The sequence below is a fragment of the Puntigrus tetrazona genome, chromosome 9, assembly GCF_018831695.1.
Source record: "Puntigrus tetrazona isolate hp1 chromosome 9, ASM1883169v1, whole genome shotgun sequence".
NCBI lineage: Eukaryota > Metazoa > Chordata > Actinopteri > Cypriniformes > Cyprinidae > Puntigrus > Puntigrus tetrazona.
This window is the reverse complement of record NC_056707.1, coordinates 22,210,672-22,228,740: the sequence shown is the minus strand read 5'-3', so window position 1 is coordinate 22,228,740 and position 18,069 is coordinate 22,210,672. Positions and strand designations below refer to the sequence as shown.

Below are 18,069 nucleotides of genomic sequence, written 5' to 3'. Positions count from 1 at the left end.
GGGTTAATCCATCCTGCGGGTACAAACAGGTCCGCGGAGTCTCTAACTGGCGACAGATGGCCACTTTCTTTCGGCCACAAAGGGACGGAGTACGGAGCTCTGGCGAATACAAATGGAAGAGATCACGTGACGCTCGAGGCAGTTTTCCTGACGTAGCCGGCCATATGGCGCGTGCCGGGGGAAGGGGCGGGGCCAGATGCCAATCACGGGCGCAGGGTGGGACTGTGGAGGCAGCCACAGACAGACATCCGCTCGCATCTCCCAGCATCAGCAGCACCGCTATATAACCAGAGCATCCCATCGGCGCAGCCACATTAGGCTTCAATCCGCAGGACTTCCCACACGACACCACGAGGGGCATGAAACTATCATAACGAGACATTCAACAAATCCCAGGTATGTCACGTTTCTCTCTTCAGTGAGTGTTTTGCACATTCGCGTTGAATTATTTCGCGGGCGTTTAATCGCGATCGGCACAGCTAGATCCGCTGCACACACTTCGCAAAGCAAATCGAGCCTTTAAAACAGAAAACGTAAATTAATCGATCCAGCAGATATAGCGCTATATCTACATAATGACACGTTAACTGCGCTTTTCGATCAAACTGCTGATGCAGAAAACGAAGTAAAATTGTATTTTGGTAACATGATGAAAATGCAATTATACACGGGGAATTTTCCTGCAAAGAGACTGATAAGTATATATATTTTTATCTAAACCTCATATGTACTGCAGCTACAATACCTGACTTTATGAAAAAAAAAAAACATGTTCAAACAAGTTATATCTGAGAATTCATAACGTATTTAAAATTGAACCAGAGAGTAGATTTCGTTTCTGAATACAGATCAAATAAAAATACCCGTATAGATTGCTTATTAAATTCATTCACGCTTTATTTGAAAACGAACAACAAGGGCTCTATCTGATTAGGAAACGCTGATGATGTTACATAATAAAGCTGCATAAAGTAAGCAGCTATGATTCATCCACAGGTCATGCGTTGTTGCATTTCGGGCGTGCAGCGCAGCGCGTTTAATTTTAAAGAGTGTTGCGCGGCGCTCGTTTGAAAGATAATACGGAAAATGCGATCGAACGGACGTTTAAAAGCTTTGTTTGTGGCTTTGCAGAGTTCCAACATGACGAAATCTTACACCGAGGAAAGCATGATGCTGGATTCTCAAACCAGCACGAACTGGACCGACAAGTGTCACAGCAGCTCCCAAGACGAGCGAGACCTGGAGAACTCCAGCGTGCCCATGCACAAGGATATGGAAGACGACGAGGTGGGACTCAACCGACTCGAAGACGAGGACGATGAGGAGGAGGAGGAGGAGGAAGAGGACGGCGATGACACCAAGCCGAAAAGACGGGGACCCAAGAAGAAGAAGATGACCAAGGCGCGTCTGCAGAGGTTCAAGATGAGGCGCATGAAGGCGAACGCCCGGGAGAGGAACCGCATGCACGGCCTCAACGACGCGCTCGAGAGCCTGCGCAAAGTTGTGCCGTGCTACTCCAAAACGCAGAAGCTCTCCAAGATCGAAACGCTCCGACTGGCCAAGAACTACATTTGGGCTCTTTCGGAGATCCTGAGGTCGGGCAAGAGCCCGGATCTGATGTCTTTCGTGCAGGCCCTGTGCAAGGGCTTGTCCCAGCCCACGACCAACTTGGTCGCGGGCTGCCTCCAGCTGAACCCCAGAACTTTTCTCCCCGAGCAGAGCCAGGAGATGCCCCCTCATATGCAAACAGCAAGTGCTTCCTTTTCCGCGCTTCCCTACTCCTACCAGACGCCCGGTCTTCCCAGCCCTCCGTACGGTACGATGGACAGCTCTCACATCTTTCACGTCAAGCCGCACGCTTACGGGAGCGCGCTGGAGCCGTTCTTTGACACCGCGCTCACAGACTGCACCAGCCCCTCGTTTGACGGACCGCTTAGCCCGCCTTTGAGCGTCAACGGGAACTTTTCCTTCAAACACGAGCCTTCGTCGGAATTCGAGAAGAACTACGCCTTTACCATGCACTATCAGGCGGCGGGCTTGGCCGGCGCGCAGGGACACGCGTCTCTTTACGCGGGCTCCGCGCAGCGCTGTGATATACCCATGGAGAACATTATGTCGTACGAAGGGCACTCGCATCACGAGCGGGTCATGAACGCCCAGCTCAACGCGATATTTCACGACTCGTGATTCTAACGGACATTTGCGAGACTGCTCGACGCGGTATTCTGTTATGGCTGATGCAAAAAGAGCAACAACATTATATGCTTAATCTTATGTACGTATTTATTGTTGTTACTGCCTTTAGGAGAAGAGAGGATTCGTTGGTTCTCGTTCACCTTATGTATTGTATTCTATAGCGCTTCTACGTCGCGGTCACACACAGGTGGGAACAGGCGTGACCTTCTTCAGAATGTGTTAATTATCCATGCTACAAAATCACAAGCAATAATTTGGAATCTATGCAATTTTTAATCCAATACTGGGCCAATTATAGAAATTAATAGAGATCGATATATTTTTCAACCTATTACATTTTACTACTTATCTATCCCATACTGAATTATTTTGTTGTGGTTTTGTATAGAATTGTTAATTTTTATAAAGTCGGATCCCTTGCGTCATTCCATGCAACCCCTCATGTTAATGTTTTATAAAACTGATTTATCTCTTGTTTATACAGAACAGTACTCAATCTAGTAATAACCAGCAGGCAAGTGCTTAAAAATCTGTAATGTTGCCTTAGCAATGAATTACTGTAAAATCATGCAGAGTTGCACAATTCCCATCCTCCGAATCCCGTCTAACGTTACGTTCAATCAGTGATCCTTTGCGGAAATGCGAATTGCTTGAGTGCTATGTGTGTGGGGTGGGGTGGGGGGGACAAAAAATTCGGTGTTAGAGTCTCAGTGTTGTACATAAAAGCTTGACTATCACCTTTTAAATTCACCCTGCGTAAAAGCCGATGGAGAGGCCCGTCTCTCTAAGACGGAGAATAAGTCACGGACTGAATTAGTCTGCTCTAACCAATTTGGGTATTTTCGAATTGGTCGCGAAGAAGGGACGAACAATGAAGGTACAACCAAAAAGGTTGATTTTAAAGTGATTCTAGTTTTGAGACTGTTGTATGTGTGTATCGGTTCATGATGGAGGTTTAAGAAATAAAACAAACGGTTTTGAATTGAACATCATTACAGTCATTCATGCAACGCACAATTATGATTTGTATTTTCTTTAAAACGCATGCTTGCTCTAATCATCTGATTGTACAGAAAAATAGACTAACAAAAGTGATTCCTGCTTGTGTCGAAAACTCAAAGGTTTCGTGGGACGAACAGCTTAGACGTTTCGAAGTGATGGCTATTAATATTAAATCTCAAAGTCGCGTAAACGCATACCTTTGAATATTATTAAAACGCATATTTCTTTACTGTCCTGAAGGATGTTCGCTGTTAGCATGCATTAACTAACCTTAAGCTGCTTTATCGATTTAGTGCGCAGTAAGAGCGTTTCTTATACCTGAGCGCATTGCCTACAGCTAAAATAAATATTAGATCAGGACAGAGGAGCCCAAAGCACGGTATAAACGCGCCTCATACTGTCTGATATTATCCAGATTTATTTAAAAGCGGACAGGGGGTAAAAAAATATCCTCAAAATCAAACGACAAGCAGCAAGACGAAATTAATGCCATCATCGCTGTTGCGCGTATCGATGCATTTTTTGTAAAAGGTTTTATTCTATAAAATTATTTGGAATTTCGAAATACGCGCTTTATCACTAAATACCTAGAGGAAATATTCACACCAGTACACACACACACACACACCGGTATCAATGAATTTGTTCTCGATTCGCTTATAATCCACGACTGTCCGTGCCAAGCGCGCAAACAAATCTTCTCGAAATGCATCGGATATTTGTGTTTTACTGAAGTCATTTATTAAATTAAGTTAAAGCTGTCACACAAGCAAAACGATATATCGTAATGAAGATTAAAAGAAGAGAGCTATTGAAATGCCCCCCGCATATTTTAGAAGATTAACAAAAACATACTTTTTAAGGAAGATGAAGGCACTGAAGATGAAGATAACGTGTCATATGTATAGTCTATGTATATGTATAAAAACAAACAGACAAACCAAGAATAATAGGCTGCATGTTCGCCGGGTGAAAGATTTTTAGAGGCTAGATGGGAGAAATACGAGACATCACGACTAACACGGTCCTTTAGAAATGTTTAATTTATACGACTTAATTGACGCGACTGAACCCGAAAACATAAAAAAATAATCATTTGGCATGTAAAAAGGGAAAACATCCACTGGGAGTAAAGTGCTTAGTCTCAGAAACTCTGAGCACATCCAGGAACTGTCCAAGGTGCTGTGTGAGGAAGACTCTTTCACACCTGTTCACCTAGTATACGGCTACTGTTATATATACTGTATATAGTATACTGTTTTAACCAAATAAACCAGTCGTCCAAGTCTGAGACATATATATATATATATATATATATATATATATATATATATATATATATATATATATATATATATATATATATATATATATATATATGTTAACATTTGCAAATGCGCAAAATACTGTTACATACGTGTTACATCAGTGTTTGACAAAATTAATATATTTTTGTTAACTGCTTTTCAGTTGCAAGCCGTTGTTTATTATTTAACTAATATACTAGTGCTTTTAAAACCACTAGTAACTGCATTAAAAGTTATTTTTTTGCAATTAAATTCTAAATAGAAATGTTCGGATAGCATCAAGGCCTATTCATTTTTAACAGGCCAATGCTATTAGTACCTATATATATTAGGCCTATATATTTAGGTTTTCCCATCTTTTTTTTTCAATTTCACTAACACTAACAACACTATAACCGTTCGTTAGACACGAGACATGTTTGTTTCCAGTTTACTAGTAACGTAAAATGGATAGTTTAAAATAAATAAGTGTCAAACGACTTTTCACACTACCACACAAGTGTACCGAAAAGCTGAAATAGTAATAACAGGCTAAACGGGAGTGAGGGCAGCGCGCGTGCTCGGCTAAGAAAGCCCAGCGGGCGCGCGCGCTTTAGAGGTGCATGGAGACGAGGAACTTCCTCAAGAGCCTAGCGACCGAGAGTTGGTAAATTAATACACGAGGGCGAGTTTACCCCGCAAGCTTTGACATTATGTTCGAATCCCCGTGTAAATCGATAAACGTCCTCGACGCGTGGTCGGAGAGCCAGGAAGAGTTGCGCGAGACGCAACCGGTGTCTCCTCGCGGGACGAGAAAGCGAGTCAAGGCGAAAAAGAAAAAGCGAAAACAGCAGCAGGACGAGAAACGCTCCGTCTCGGCCCCTCAGCTGTGCACGGACGACGCCGATAAGGGCCGAGCAGAAAAGAAACACAGACCGGACGAACCGATCGTGAGAGGAATTTTTCAAATCGGGAAGAAGAGCCACGACGTGGTTCTCACGGAAACGCGGGTAACATGGACGCCCATTCAGCCCGAGACCCCTACAGGTGAGCGTCGCCCGTTCTCGCCGTTACCATGGCGATTTGTATGCTACTCCTGTTTACTTCCTGTGCGCCTGGCGCTCGAAGTCGTACAAGCGAACTTATTTATTCATTTATCGCGTTTACATACGCGACTGCGCCTCGCGTGCACGCACGCTGCGCGCGCAATCTCAGCAAAAGCGCTTGCTGAGATTTATTAGCGATGGACTCGACGTTAGCAATCACTGCAGGCTAGCCTGTACGCCTGGTTTTACGACCGTTTTACAATTAATAATTTCATTCGAAATGTTATTTAGCCTATTTTTTAATTCACTCTTTGTTGTTTTGGCTATGCGGGCCTGCATCTTGTACAAAGTACAAAGCAAAAAAAGTGTTTACCGAGGCTTATTAAGACATAGACTGTAGAAACTCGGGTTTTATGAATGTTTTAGAATTAATTGTTTTTGAAATTAGAATTATTGGTTTTTTTTTCTCTCTCGCATGCTTTGGTTGTGTATGTGGGCCTAACACATGATGCACAAGTAGGCCTGCAATTAACACACACACTCACACAGGTTAAAAAGTAGGTGTTTTTTTAGAAATATATATCCTACTATAACGCAGCTTTGCTAACATAGAGACGAACACCCGTTCGTCAAAGTGACATGCGTGTGACGCAAATGCTGACCTAAGAAAAAGTTGCAGATATGTACAGCCAACGAGAATCAGTGAAAAGATCAGTTATAGTTGGAGAAGAAACATCTTGATTTACATTTTACGCATTTGGCAGACTTCAATCTAAAGCGACTCGGGTATGCATTTTAACAGCTGTTTAAAAGATCTTGTTTCCTTCCAAAAACGTAATGCTTTTAATGCATCTTGGCCGTTCAAAGAGTGGTTTGTGGGCCTGAAAATGCAAAATTTTAACTCGAAAGCGTCAGCATTATCGTTTCAGTGTAAACTATGTAAATGCTAATTTGTAAAAACAGTGGCATCGTGTATATAAGGGCCTAATTGGTCATTATAAAAGACATTAAAAGACACATCTTTTTCATTTATTTTCACCAAAAGCGTGCCGCTCCATCAGTATCCAATGAAACATGTTGATCGATGTAAACATTAGAACCAGAAGCGGCAGGCCCTTAGCTGCGTTGTACCCTACTGTAATAATTACACAAACAAAAGAGGGCTACAACAATATAACAATCCAAATAAAGGGGGGAAAAGGGGGCAGTGTTAGTCCTGCCAGAAACTCATGTGTAACAGCTGTGTTGGTAATGGACTCCGGCTGACTGTTGTGACCACCTAAAGTAGGGCATCTGTCAGTCTTGTGGACAGTTAGCAAATGTCCAAGTAAATGATACTCAAAACTACCATCTGCATCATTAAACTAAGAAGATAACCATATGACTTTAGGAAGATTTGATTTCATTCAATATCAGCGAAACTCTTAAGCTGTGTAGTTTTTGGCTTTGGGTTTTATTTGAGGAATCCACCTACATTTTGAGTAGCTGGAAATATATGCAAACAAGAGCGGGGCCTTTATACGGAAAATGCAGCGGCGTCAAATATAAACGTGCGTAAATATGAATATAAGACCACCTTTGCTGTCGCCTTTGAGGCATTGGTTAACGAAGCCCTCCCAAGATGGCTCTTTAAGATTTGATTGATCGGGGGAATAAAACCAAACGGGGAAAACGAAACAATTTTCAAACACGCCCAGCAGTTTGAAACCGAGGCATGTACTTCCTGTCTTTGGCTGTTGTTTTGCGCAGGCACTTCAAAGCTTGAGCGCCGCCGAGTGCAAGAGAGACTTTCAGTCAGCGTAAGCTTTATAGACAGTACTTTTCATCTGTGATCCAAGCTAATGTTATTAAGCCAGAGCTCTCATTACACAGAAAGCATTCATCTAATAACCCCCTATGGCCTTTACCAAATGTTCTCTCAAAAATGCCAAAAAATGACAGCGAGATCCCGATATGCTGGGGTTCTCTATTTGACGCTCATGTGCTTTTTTTCTGCCGAGGGATAACAGATCAGAATATTGCCCCTGATCCCTCACTATACAGACAACTGAGAGAGATTGAAGGACATTACCCAGCAGACAAACACAATATCAAATTACATGATTGCAATGTGGCATTTCAGTGCTTGTTTCTATGACAACACTGTGTTGGATTTCAGTGATGATGTGATACCTCTGTTTACATCTCCCTTTGCTTAATTTCTGATTATGCGTTTTATTTGCAATGTCACATGCTTTAGACCTACAAAACAGAAACAGCTGGTATCAAATTTCAAACATTTAAACAGTTTGATGCGAAAACCACCTTCCAAAAGTCCATCTGAGATTTTCCTTTTTTTTTTTTAAATTAGAATTTTAGGCTTCTATGTTTGAAAAATTGTCCAGTATTTTCATAGGAGCCTAATGAAAACACTTGTGTATATATATATATATATATATATATATATATATATATATATATATATATATATATATATATATATATATATATATTTTTTTTTTAACAAACAAACCAACAAACAATATTATATACATGCTAAATAATATTGCGAAGATTTATCACACAGTATCACAATTATTTTATAATATTAAATTATTTAAATGAAATAAAAGTAATATTAAAATAGAAAAATAGTTATTTGAACTTGTGATGATATTTAATAATTATTATTATTTTTAATTATTTAAAATTAAATTTAATTTAATTAAAAAATATTTTAGTATTATATTAAATGTTTGAATAGAAGTGTATGAGGTGATGGCTTTGTTTGATGAAAAAGTGTAGTTGTTAATCACAATATGAGGTTTGTCCTTGAATACTATTGTGACACTTTTTTGTCTTTTGCGAAAAGAAAATCATATGGATTTGGAATAACATAAGTACATGATGACAGAAGTTTCATTTTTGGGTGAACTATCCCTTTGGGTGAAGATGCCACTAGCCACAAAGCTGACAACAGGACAAACCGTAAATAATATATAGGGTTTCCTTTTTTGGAGATCAGCACTATTTCTACTCTATGTTTCAAAAATACCACTGAAGATTGTCTCATGGTATCACCTACAGCAGATCCAGAGTAAAAAACACGCCAGTTAGCTCACCTTTTAGAAATGAAAATAGAGCCGGGTGAATTGGCTTCGTATTCAGCCACAACCACAGAAGCGCGCGGGAGACTGGGATTGTTTGCCAAAGGGATCTGGGTTTGACTTTTTGAACCCTGAATTTGCTTAGCATTGGCCTTGGCTTTACTTCAGTTTGTCTGCTGAATGTACAAACACCGCGATTTGATCTGGGTGCCAGAGCAGTTCACGCCTCCAGTCCACGCAGTTCATTTAGATCACTCTGGTGGGTTCACGCCATGTGTGCGCTGATTTTACCTCTGGCTCTCTAGACGTATACAAACAAAGCTCCTGGGTCAGAGGTTGCAAATGTATGCTTTTATATATAGAACTGAATACAGAAGGCAACAGTTTAAGTAAATGGTGCAAGTTATATAACGCTGAGCTGAGATTGCTTCAGCATCTCAGTTGATTCTCCTAAGAGCATTGATATTATATGGAAGTGTTTTGTTTCTCAGATTTTGTACTGACGTTTCAGAGGTCTCAAATTCAAGTCGGCATGTAAAACCTGAGATCAACACGAAATCAGACAAATGAGCATAAAACAAAACTATATTCCGGCTGTTGTTTCCCAAGCAGAGAAACATCTGACAAAAATCAAGCTAAGAACTCAATTAGGTCTTCTGAGCTATGAAGAACAACCTCTGTGCAATAATAATATAAAAAAGAACATGGCTGGATTAAAATGCTATTTTTAAATCCATAATCAGATATGACCACTGCAGGGATTTTCCTTTCTACAATGAGAGAATCTAATTACTTTATAGAGTATATCTCATATGCATGCTCACTTATCTCTAAAAAGGGGTAATACATTAGATGAGAAATGCACAATGGCATTCTTCTATATGCGTTTTAAAATGATTTTGCTTCAGATTAGATCCCAACATATTGACTTTGGTTCTCAGCTTTTGTTTCATCGATCACTTTAGCCATTTATGAGAGCGCTGAGCCGAACGAGCATGTCGTGCTAGCAAATGCTAGATGGTTTGCCATACACAAGCTGCGGTACTAGATCTTTGAAAATGACCTGTTTTTCCCAGAACTCTGAGGACTTTGGTTGACCATTGCGGTCAACGTGGAGCATCTGCCCCAATGTAGCTCTCTGGAACTGGACTGACTGGCTCAGCCTCAGATTTCTGAGGCTAATTGCACCGCTGAGGTTATCTGATCCCATTTCACAGTACCGAGGGACAGAAGGGGGACATTTTTTAGTCCAGACACATTCTCCATCCTCCGCATGGAAAAATGCCGGGCAGAGTCAACATCAGTTCTGCATAACGGTGTACTCTTCAGTAAACATCAGTCATCCAACAATAAACATGTTTTGCAAGTTCAGATGTGCTGATAAGTAATGTTAATTTAGCAATTTAGCCACGTTAATGAAGTTATGTTACACATTCAAGCCATCCAGTCTTACAGATCACATTTTTTTCCTCTTTTATATTCGCAAATTATTTTGGCCGGGAGCATAATGAAAAGTAGGTGACGGTAATTGTTTATTTCTAGAGCCTGTTTAAAAATAATGAGCAGAACATCATTAGCATCAATAATGAGTCATTATGCTGAGACATGCTCAGTTCTTCTACTAGCACCTGAGACTCGGAGTAGGAGCCTCTGGTTACAGACTCAACGAGATAGACGTACACGCTTCCAAAAGTGCATGACAGCATAAGAATGAGCACAAAAGCAGCTTTGCATCGCATGAAGCTTGGAGCGTTTTCACCAGGGCAAACTGTTGTAAACACAAAGTCGTTCCAAATTTGGACGACTTACACGCATTTGCAAAACACAAAAGATGACATTTTGAAGAATTCCAAAAAACACTTGACCGAACTGACAAAACGAAACAAAAACGTGGCTATGGCAAAAAAAACAAAACAACTGAAAACAAAGTGTTGCCAAACGAAGCAAAACAAAAGAAAATGTGGCTACGCAAAAATATAAAACAAGCAAACAAAAAAGTAGCTATAACAAAAAACACAAAATAAAAACTAAATGTGGCTAGACAAAACAAAGTCAACCAAAATACATTTTATGGAACTTTGCATTGCATTTAGTTTTTTTTTTCATTTACCTGAAAAATCTGTGAAATGCATTTTAGTGGTAGCCGAATGCATAAATGAATTAGTTAATCAACCAATATTAAACAACAACACAAAACACATATCAAAACAAAAACAAAATTACCAGGCCTGCCCACAACCACAAATTGGAGTCTGACTTTTTTCATTTTTATTTTGCATCGCGCTGACCTTGGCGGATAAATGAGTAAAATGCATTTAAACAGTAAAGTGGAGAGTATTACACTCTTACTGCCAAAACGTGTTTAATTTAATTAAAAAACACACAAGGGGCGGTGTGCAGTGATGGAAATTTGCATGCACAGACCAAAACCCAAATATACAGTAACAAGCTGCACATGCAACGCGGTGTTTGTGTTTTATAGATTCTTTAAAATGCTATTTATCAAGCAGATTGTCCCACACGCGCCAATCAGCTGGCTTGTGTACCGAACACAGTCAAAGTTCAAGTGTTTGACCCCTTTGTATTAAAACAGGGATATACAGTGTCACAGTCTAATTGCACGCAGGGAACAAACAGACGCCGTCTCCTTTGTTTGCGTCCTGGGGGCTTGAAAACGGCAATATAAAAATGTAAATATTGGGTTTTGGTGTGTGGGTCTGGGCACACAGGCTTCCACAGGCACAGGTGGAAAATATGCTCTCGGACGCCATGCTGGGAACCACATGGCCCCACACAACATGGGGGCAAAGAGTGGCTTGCTGACCTGGCACGGGCTTTCCGCAGTTGGACCCTTTTCAAACCACGGTATTAGTTTCATCTGTGAGAGCGCTGCACGCATCAACAACGAGTAGAGAGAAGATGAGACAAAGAGACCCTCTGCCAAACTGCACCCTGTGAATGCAGGTGAACAGATGAGATTTAAAAGACATTCGGGGATATTTTCTGTATGGAGAAGCGACTATAGATTTTTACCTTTTCTGACACTTACCTGTGAATATTCTCACTAGCATGATACTAGGACGTTTTAGGTCCAAGTTGAATACTTTAAAGTCTTTAAAGTCTAAGAATCTTGCTCTTCAAGTCAAATTTCCCTGGTTAAAATATCTGAAAATCGATGAAACATGATTTTAATTCACTTGAAATGCAAGCGTCGTTAGACTTGTTTTTTTGTATCTTTAATACAAGTGTATTTTTTTATCTTACTGCACTGGCAATTTTATTTATTTTATCATTTGTAAACAACTTATTTTAAGTTAAAAACAAGAGGAAAAAACTAATGGAATATTTTATTTGGGAAAACACAACAAAGTCTTAATATTTTATGCAGTGTTATCTAGCTTGTTTTAATGATTATTACTTCAAAAAACACGATTATTTGTGTTTTAATCTTTTTGACCAATTGCAAATATATGGCTTAAGTTCCATCTTTCAAAGTGAGATTGTTTGGGTTATTTTTGTGTAACAAACACAAATTATTAGTCTAATCACTTAAAGAACTAACAAAACAGAGTAACACAATACTTTACTTAGTATAAGTACGAGCAATACAAAAAGTGATTCTTTAAGCACTGCTGTTAAAATCAATGCGTATACATCAGGCCACATGTATGTTGAAATCTCACTGTAATAAAATCGAACAGCTCAGATCACTGCCGGTGTAGAATTGATTTCTTTTTGTCCATACATTAGTTGCAAGATGACATGACGTCGGCCCCCCTGCGTCTCGCCTATGCCGGAGCGCTGCTGAGAGGAAGCTTGTATCCATCTGGAAGCAATAAAGTTTTCTAGAAGAGTGCACAGTTTTATTTAATCTCCCCGTGTCTTACTGTGCCTCAAATGAAGGGCTGTTCCCATCTTGTCATCTGAAATCAGCCTCATGTGCGCCAGAATATGACACTTGCCACGCTGGGGGCCACAGACACGTTGTTCCCTGCTTTGTTTTCTGCTCTCTGGATATCCGCCCTGCAAGGTTCAGCAGAATTGGTATTTTCAAACTAATTAACAGTTTGCTAGCATGCAAAGCTTTTATGACAACCAGCAATTCTTAACAGAAAAAGATTACTTAAAATTATTTTTACATTATTTTTGTTTTCCATGCATGATGCATAGTGCACTTTTCCATGATGTAGGTTCATTTTTGCAAATACCAGCATCATTATATATATACACACACACACACACACACACACTAGTATATATATGCATTAATATATTTATATTCTTATATTATCTAAAAAATATTTAATATATAAATATCATTTTTTCTTAAATTTGTATGTGTTTGTGTGTATATATACATAATAAATATACATATACATATATATTTTGTAAACCAAAAACTTTTTTGATTAAATAAATTGCGATTAATTGTTCTAAACACTATAATATATATATATATATATATATATATATATATATATATATATATATATATATATATAATATAAACTCTATAACTTCAAAATCTGCTGAGTCATACAGTATATTTTATGACTATGACACTTTATTTCGCATTTAAGCGATCCATTACATTTTTACATTAATGATAATAAATCTAATATCTGATATTTGAGGCACAATTCCAAAACTAGTTCTGCTCTACTGAGTTTGATTTTATCCAGCCTGATTTCATAGTAATCCAGAAAACATGAATCGGCAGCCGGTGAGTGTGATGAGAGCATGTGTGTGTCATCATCACTGGCTGTGAGTGGGATCTACACTCAGACACGCATGTAATTGTCAATGAGAGAGATGAGATCTCGGGAGACGACAGATCCATAGTCAGTTTTCAGGAGGGCTCTGTGTTATATGACCTCGCGTGTTACCAGACGTGTCATATTGATTTGGCCCCTTGCAGCCCCTTTAGACCAATGACCCTGAACATATGGCTCTTCTTATTTGTGAACTTGTGTGCCCTGGAGCAGAGGCACCAGCGGCCAAAATCTTCATCAACCCCCTTCTCTATCCCCAACTTTGGGTTTCTGTATGGATTACTCTCAAATCCCTTTTAGATCACACAAAAGAGCCGTGACGGCTTTTACAAGAAATCTACATATTGCATCTTAAAGGTGTTTTGCCTTTTTGATTACAAAATGGAAACTTTCAGATGATATGTTTTGTGAACTTGTGAGTGTGTATATATGTCACAGTTAATCACTATCCACATACAATGGGAGAGTTTATGACAAAATTACATTTCAGTCATTAATTACAGTTGAAGTCAAAAGTCCACATCCCCGTTTCAATTATTCTACCAAAATAAGAGGATCATACAAAATCCGTGTTAGAGTTGTTTTAGTACTGACCTGAAAATGATATTTCACCTTAAAGATAAATGTAGCTGAATTTATAAAAAATTACCCTGTTCAAAAGATTACATACCTCTGATTCTTAATACTTTGTTGTTACCTGAATGATCCACAACTGTTTTTTTGTTTGTTTAGTGATAGTTGTTCACGAGATGAAGGAATGAAGGAAAATTTAATTTTGATCGCTAAATTCAACTTATTTTGTCCAACTATCCTCTGTTGCATCTGAAGGGCAGTACTATATGAAAAAAATATTTTAGACATTTAGGCAAAACAAGAAAAATGTATAGATCTACATTTTATTCAAAAGTTTTCACCCCCCCACCTCCAACTAAAGGCCCTATATAAGTATAATATATAAAGAAGGTTACAACATCTAGAAGCTATTGCCTATATCACAAAGCATCTATGAATACTGTAAAATTGATTGTTTTTGAGATTTAGTATTCCTAATATAATCATATGCCATTTGTCTTTTTAGGATTATTATTTGGATAATGATAATTGAGTACCCATCTTAACATGATGCACAGGTAATTGGAATATGAGCAAATTTAAATGAAATAATGACTTTTTTATTAGAAATAATTTGCTTTTATTGTACAACACTTCCAGTTCTCATTGCAAAAAGAAAAAACTGGAACAATCATTCATGAGCAAGCAGTTCTTTATCTTTAGTAGTTTTTAGAAGTTTTTCTTTCTGTCTAGCATAATTTTAGCTTACGTCAGCTTGCTAATACATGCATTAGCTTTCTAATTGCATCAGCAAAGCCATGTCAAGAGATTAATTTTGCTGCCAATTTTAATGTAGTTGTTAAAGTTGCATCATTATTTCCTTAAAAATAGATTAGCAAGTGTGGAGCTGTAAAGTAGCTAAAATACAATAGAGATATATAAAAAAAAAAGTTTGTGTAAGCAAAAATTTATGTGCTCCCAAAAATAGAGAGAGCACAGTATTAGCAAAAAGTAAAGTTCCAATTGTGTGGCCCGTTTTTGAGCAGCTCAGCAGGAAACACCGGTCAGACTCGTGCTTTACCAGGTGTATTATCTCAATCTACATCTCATTGCTTCTACTTAGCGGGCCGCTCATTTAAACTCAATTTTCCTGCTCTTAATTGGAAGGACTAATTAGGTCCTATTGCCAAAGAGAAAAAAAAAAAAAAAAGCCCAGACCAACCTGACTAGTGCACATGCTGATAAGCGCTGCCTGAAAAGGGCAGTTGTACAGCAGCGTTTGGAGTCTCTCTATTAAAAGGGTGGACATGTGCAAAAACTGCAACACAATTAGCATCAAGCAGATAAGTCCTTCTCTAATCCTGTTTACGGTCTGCATCAGGCAGATGTGCCAAGATTGATTCGGACAAGGCGCAGGCTTACTGTAATGTAGTAGGGAGAAACCCCCCTTTTCAGCCTCGTCCCGGTCTCCACCTACCCTTCAAGACCCTCCCTCGCCCCCTTGGAGAAAGCTTCCTGTACACGGCCGTTAACACGGGCCACTTTGTCATTTGCCCTGGCTCTCGGAAAGCTCTGCCGGGAGAGATTATCTCCTATTCCCACTAATTCAATTGACTCTGGGTTTTTGTAGAGTGACCACAATGAAACGCAGCTTCGGAGTTAAATAAATAGAGTGGTGGAGGTATAGAGAGGTTGGAGCAGAAGCCTGAGTAGGAACAGATGGCGGCGGGTGTCCTGCACAGTAATGTGAGAGGGTAGTTAATGTTCTGTAACGCGGAGGTGCGGCTTGGGGTGCTCCTAATGAAGAAAGCCTTTCACACGAGGAGAGAGACTGTCATTTAGAGAGGCAGCTACAGAACTCAGCCCATCTTGAGGCTCGGCGACAGATTTCAGTGTGGTTTAATTGGAGTTTGCCTGTGGGTAATGGTTTATAGCGGGGGGTCAGGGGAGAAGAGGAAGATTGTAGCCCAACGTAACTCTGGGATATCAAGTACGGTGCTGTTGAAAGTCTGAATTGTCAGCCTTTAAAACTTTATTGTATTGTTTTGGATCTCGCACAAGAATTAAAGGGGTAGACCACTCAGTAATAAAAAACCTCGTCACTGAATCATCGTGTTGTTGTTCCAAAGAAGAAACTAATTTTTAAGTATGATGAAAGTCAAAGGGGGCTGATATTGAGACCCCACTGAACTTTCTTGAATGGCCAAAAACAGTTCAAATATTCTGATGATGAATGAAGGTCTTATGGGTTTGGAATGTCTTGAGTAAGTAATTAATGACTGAATTTTACCCTTTAAGGGGCAATTAGAGTGGAAATATATACAAAACAACTTACATAAAGTTTTGGCATTCAAACATATAACTTTAAAAATGTATAATATGACTTTTATATATCTCTTGTGTGTTTGCTTTAGCTGACCGTGATGTGAAGAAGCAGGAAGAGTATGTTGAGCTTAAGGACGTGTTTGCTGTGAAGGTAAAGCGGCGGCGCTCTGCGGGGCAGCAGACGGGTGGAACTCTGCTGGGCATCACACTCTTCCAGTGCAAGAAGAAAGGGCTCAAACTCAAGGAACATGCCATCCACCTCAACAACCTCAGCGCAGACCACTGTGAGATTTGGTTCAAGAACCTCAAAGAGATCCTCCGTGGTATGTTCACAAGCCAAAGCGGCTCAACATCTACTGAAAAAATAAGGTCACAAATCAAACATTAGACATTTTAAAATGACTTCATCTTGGAGCTTCAGTGAATTTTATGACATGCAAACATTAACCTGGTCAACATTTGCTACATTTTATTGTGTTTGCTGACTTTATTAAATAAAGTTAGCCCAAGGCAGTAATGAATCGGATACAGTAACTCTGTACATAAACCTAGTGAGTATAGCATTTTAAGTGTGCCCTTGATGCAAGACACTATTAATTATGCTAATACATTTTACGCCATATTCTTTAGAGTCATGTCTCATTTGCAGTAAAGGCAATCTCATAATGCACAGATGACAAACAAATATGCATTACGTTTATGAAAAGTGACAATAAAGATGGTTCTAACAAAAAAATTAAATAGCTGAACTGTTTGATAGCTTAACATTGTTGATAATAATATTTTTTCTTGAACGTCAGATCAGCATATTATAAAGATTTCTGAAGGATCATGTAACATTAAAGGCTGTAGTAATGATGCTGAAAATTCAGCTTTACATTACAGTTTAGCAACATGTGAACACTCTCAAATCAAGTTAGCTATTTGTATAACTGCCGATGTAAAGCATTAAACTCTTGTCCTCATTAGGTTTCGGGAACAGAGCCTTTGTAGCACAATTAAATGATTTCTCAAGTATGCATCAGACCTACAAATATGATGTGAAATGATGTTCTAGGTGTGTCAGCAACAAGCTGACTACACAAAACAGTCATGAATAAACTCCACGGACTGGATTATAAGGTACTCTTGTTGAGAAAGCCGAGGGGCACCATCTCTTTTGTGTGATGACCGTATCATTGTGTGGTGTGCCTGAAGGGGGGGTCAGAGGGGGTCTTGAAAGAGGTGGTGTTGGCCGCAAGGACCTGCTGGATCAGACTAGAGGAACAGGTTGGTCCTACGGCCTCCCCGGAGTTTGTAATTATCTGTGCTTCTCTCGCTAGCGTTCACTGCCAAGACGGGCCAGCGGCCTGCCTAGCGCTTCGCTGTGCTGCACGGGAGACAGGTGTCCTTCCAAACGCGTCAGAACTCTTCGTTCTCCGGTTCTTGAAAACCGGGGGGAGATGCAAGGAGATTTCATAGCGGGAGGGGGAATCAGTAAAAGCCAGTCTAAGACTCTCCCGAGGACCAACAAAATGATTTAGTATAAATTTCCTTCGTCAGCTAAACGAGCGTTGAGCATTCAAATGCTGCCTTTGTGAAAATGAGCATGTGTAATCTCTATTAATCCCGGTCTGCAGACAATGCAGCGCTGCATTTTCACCCATTTAATCTAGAGTCACAATTAGGCTGAAAGTTCAATTTCATAAATCCTTCTTTGCCCCGCTGTGCACGCCACATAAATACCGGACACTATTCAAGTAGTAGGCTATATTTAAAACCGGATTGGACATGAGATGCGAGTTTGGGACTAGATAATGGTGTG

At 39.6% G+C, this 18,069-nt stretch overlaps 2 protein-coding genes across 3 annotated transcripts in view; both read left to right on the top strand.

The window, feature by feature from the left end:
- Positions 1-241: 241 nt before the first annotated feature.
- Positions 242-3,183, top strand: neurod1 (neuronal differentiation 1). Its single transcript, XM_043248644.1, has 2 exons — positions 242-396; positions 1,132-3,183. Exon 2 carries the CDS (start codon positions 1,141-1,143, stop codon positions 2,185-2,187), a length of 1,047 nt encoding a protein of 348 aa, XP_043104579.1. The 5' UTR covers positions 242-396; positions 1,132-1,140; the 3' UTR covers positions 2,188-3,183.
- A 1,890-nt stretch (positions 3,184-5,073) lies between these two features.
- Positions 5,074-18,069, top strand: part of cerkl (ceramide kinase-like) — a 52,205-nt gene continuing 39,209 nt past the window's right edge. The window contains exons 1-2 of one of the 2 annotated variants that reach the window (XR_006251764.1): positions 5,074-5,531; positions 16,355-16,588. Coding sequence is in view for 1 of the 2 variants with exons in the window: in XM_043248643.1 (XP_043104578.1) it covers positions 5,198-5,531; positions 16,355-16,588 (568 nt within the window). In the remaining variant the exon portion in view is untranslated. The remainder of the gene's footprint in view (positions 5,532-16,354; positions 16,589-18,069) is intronic. The other variant, XM_043248643.1, reaches the window with a different exon arrangement.

Excerpts from the sequence above, each read along its gene's own strand:
- neurod1 (XM_043248644.1), top strand. The coding sequence starts at position 1,141 with ATGACGAAATCTTACACCGAGGAAAGCATGATGCTGGATTCTCAAACC.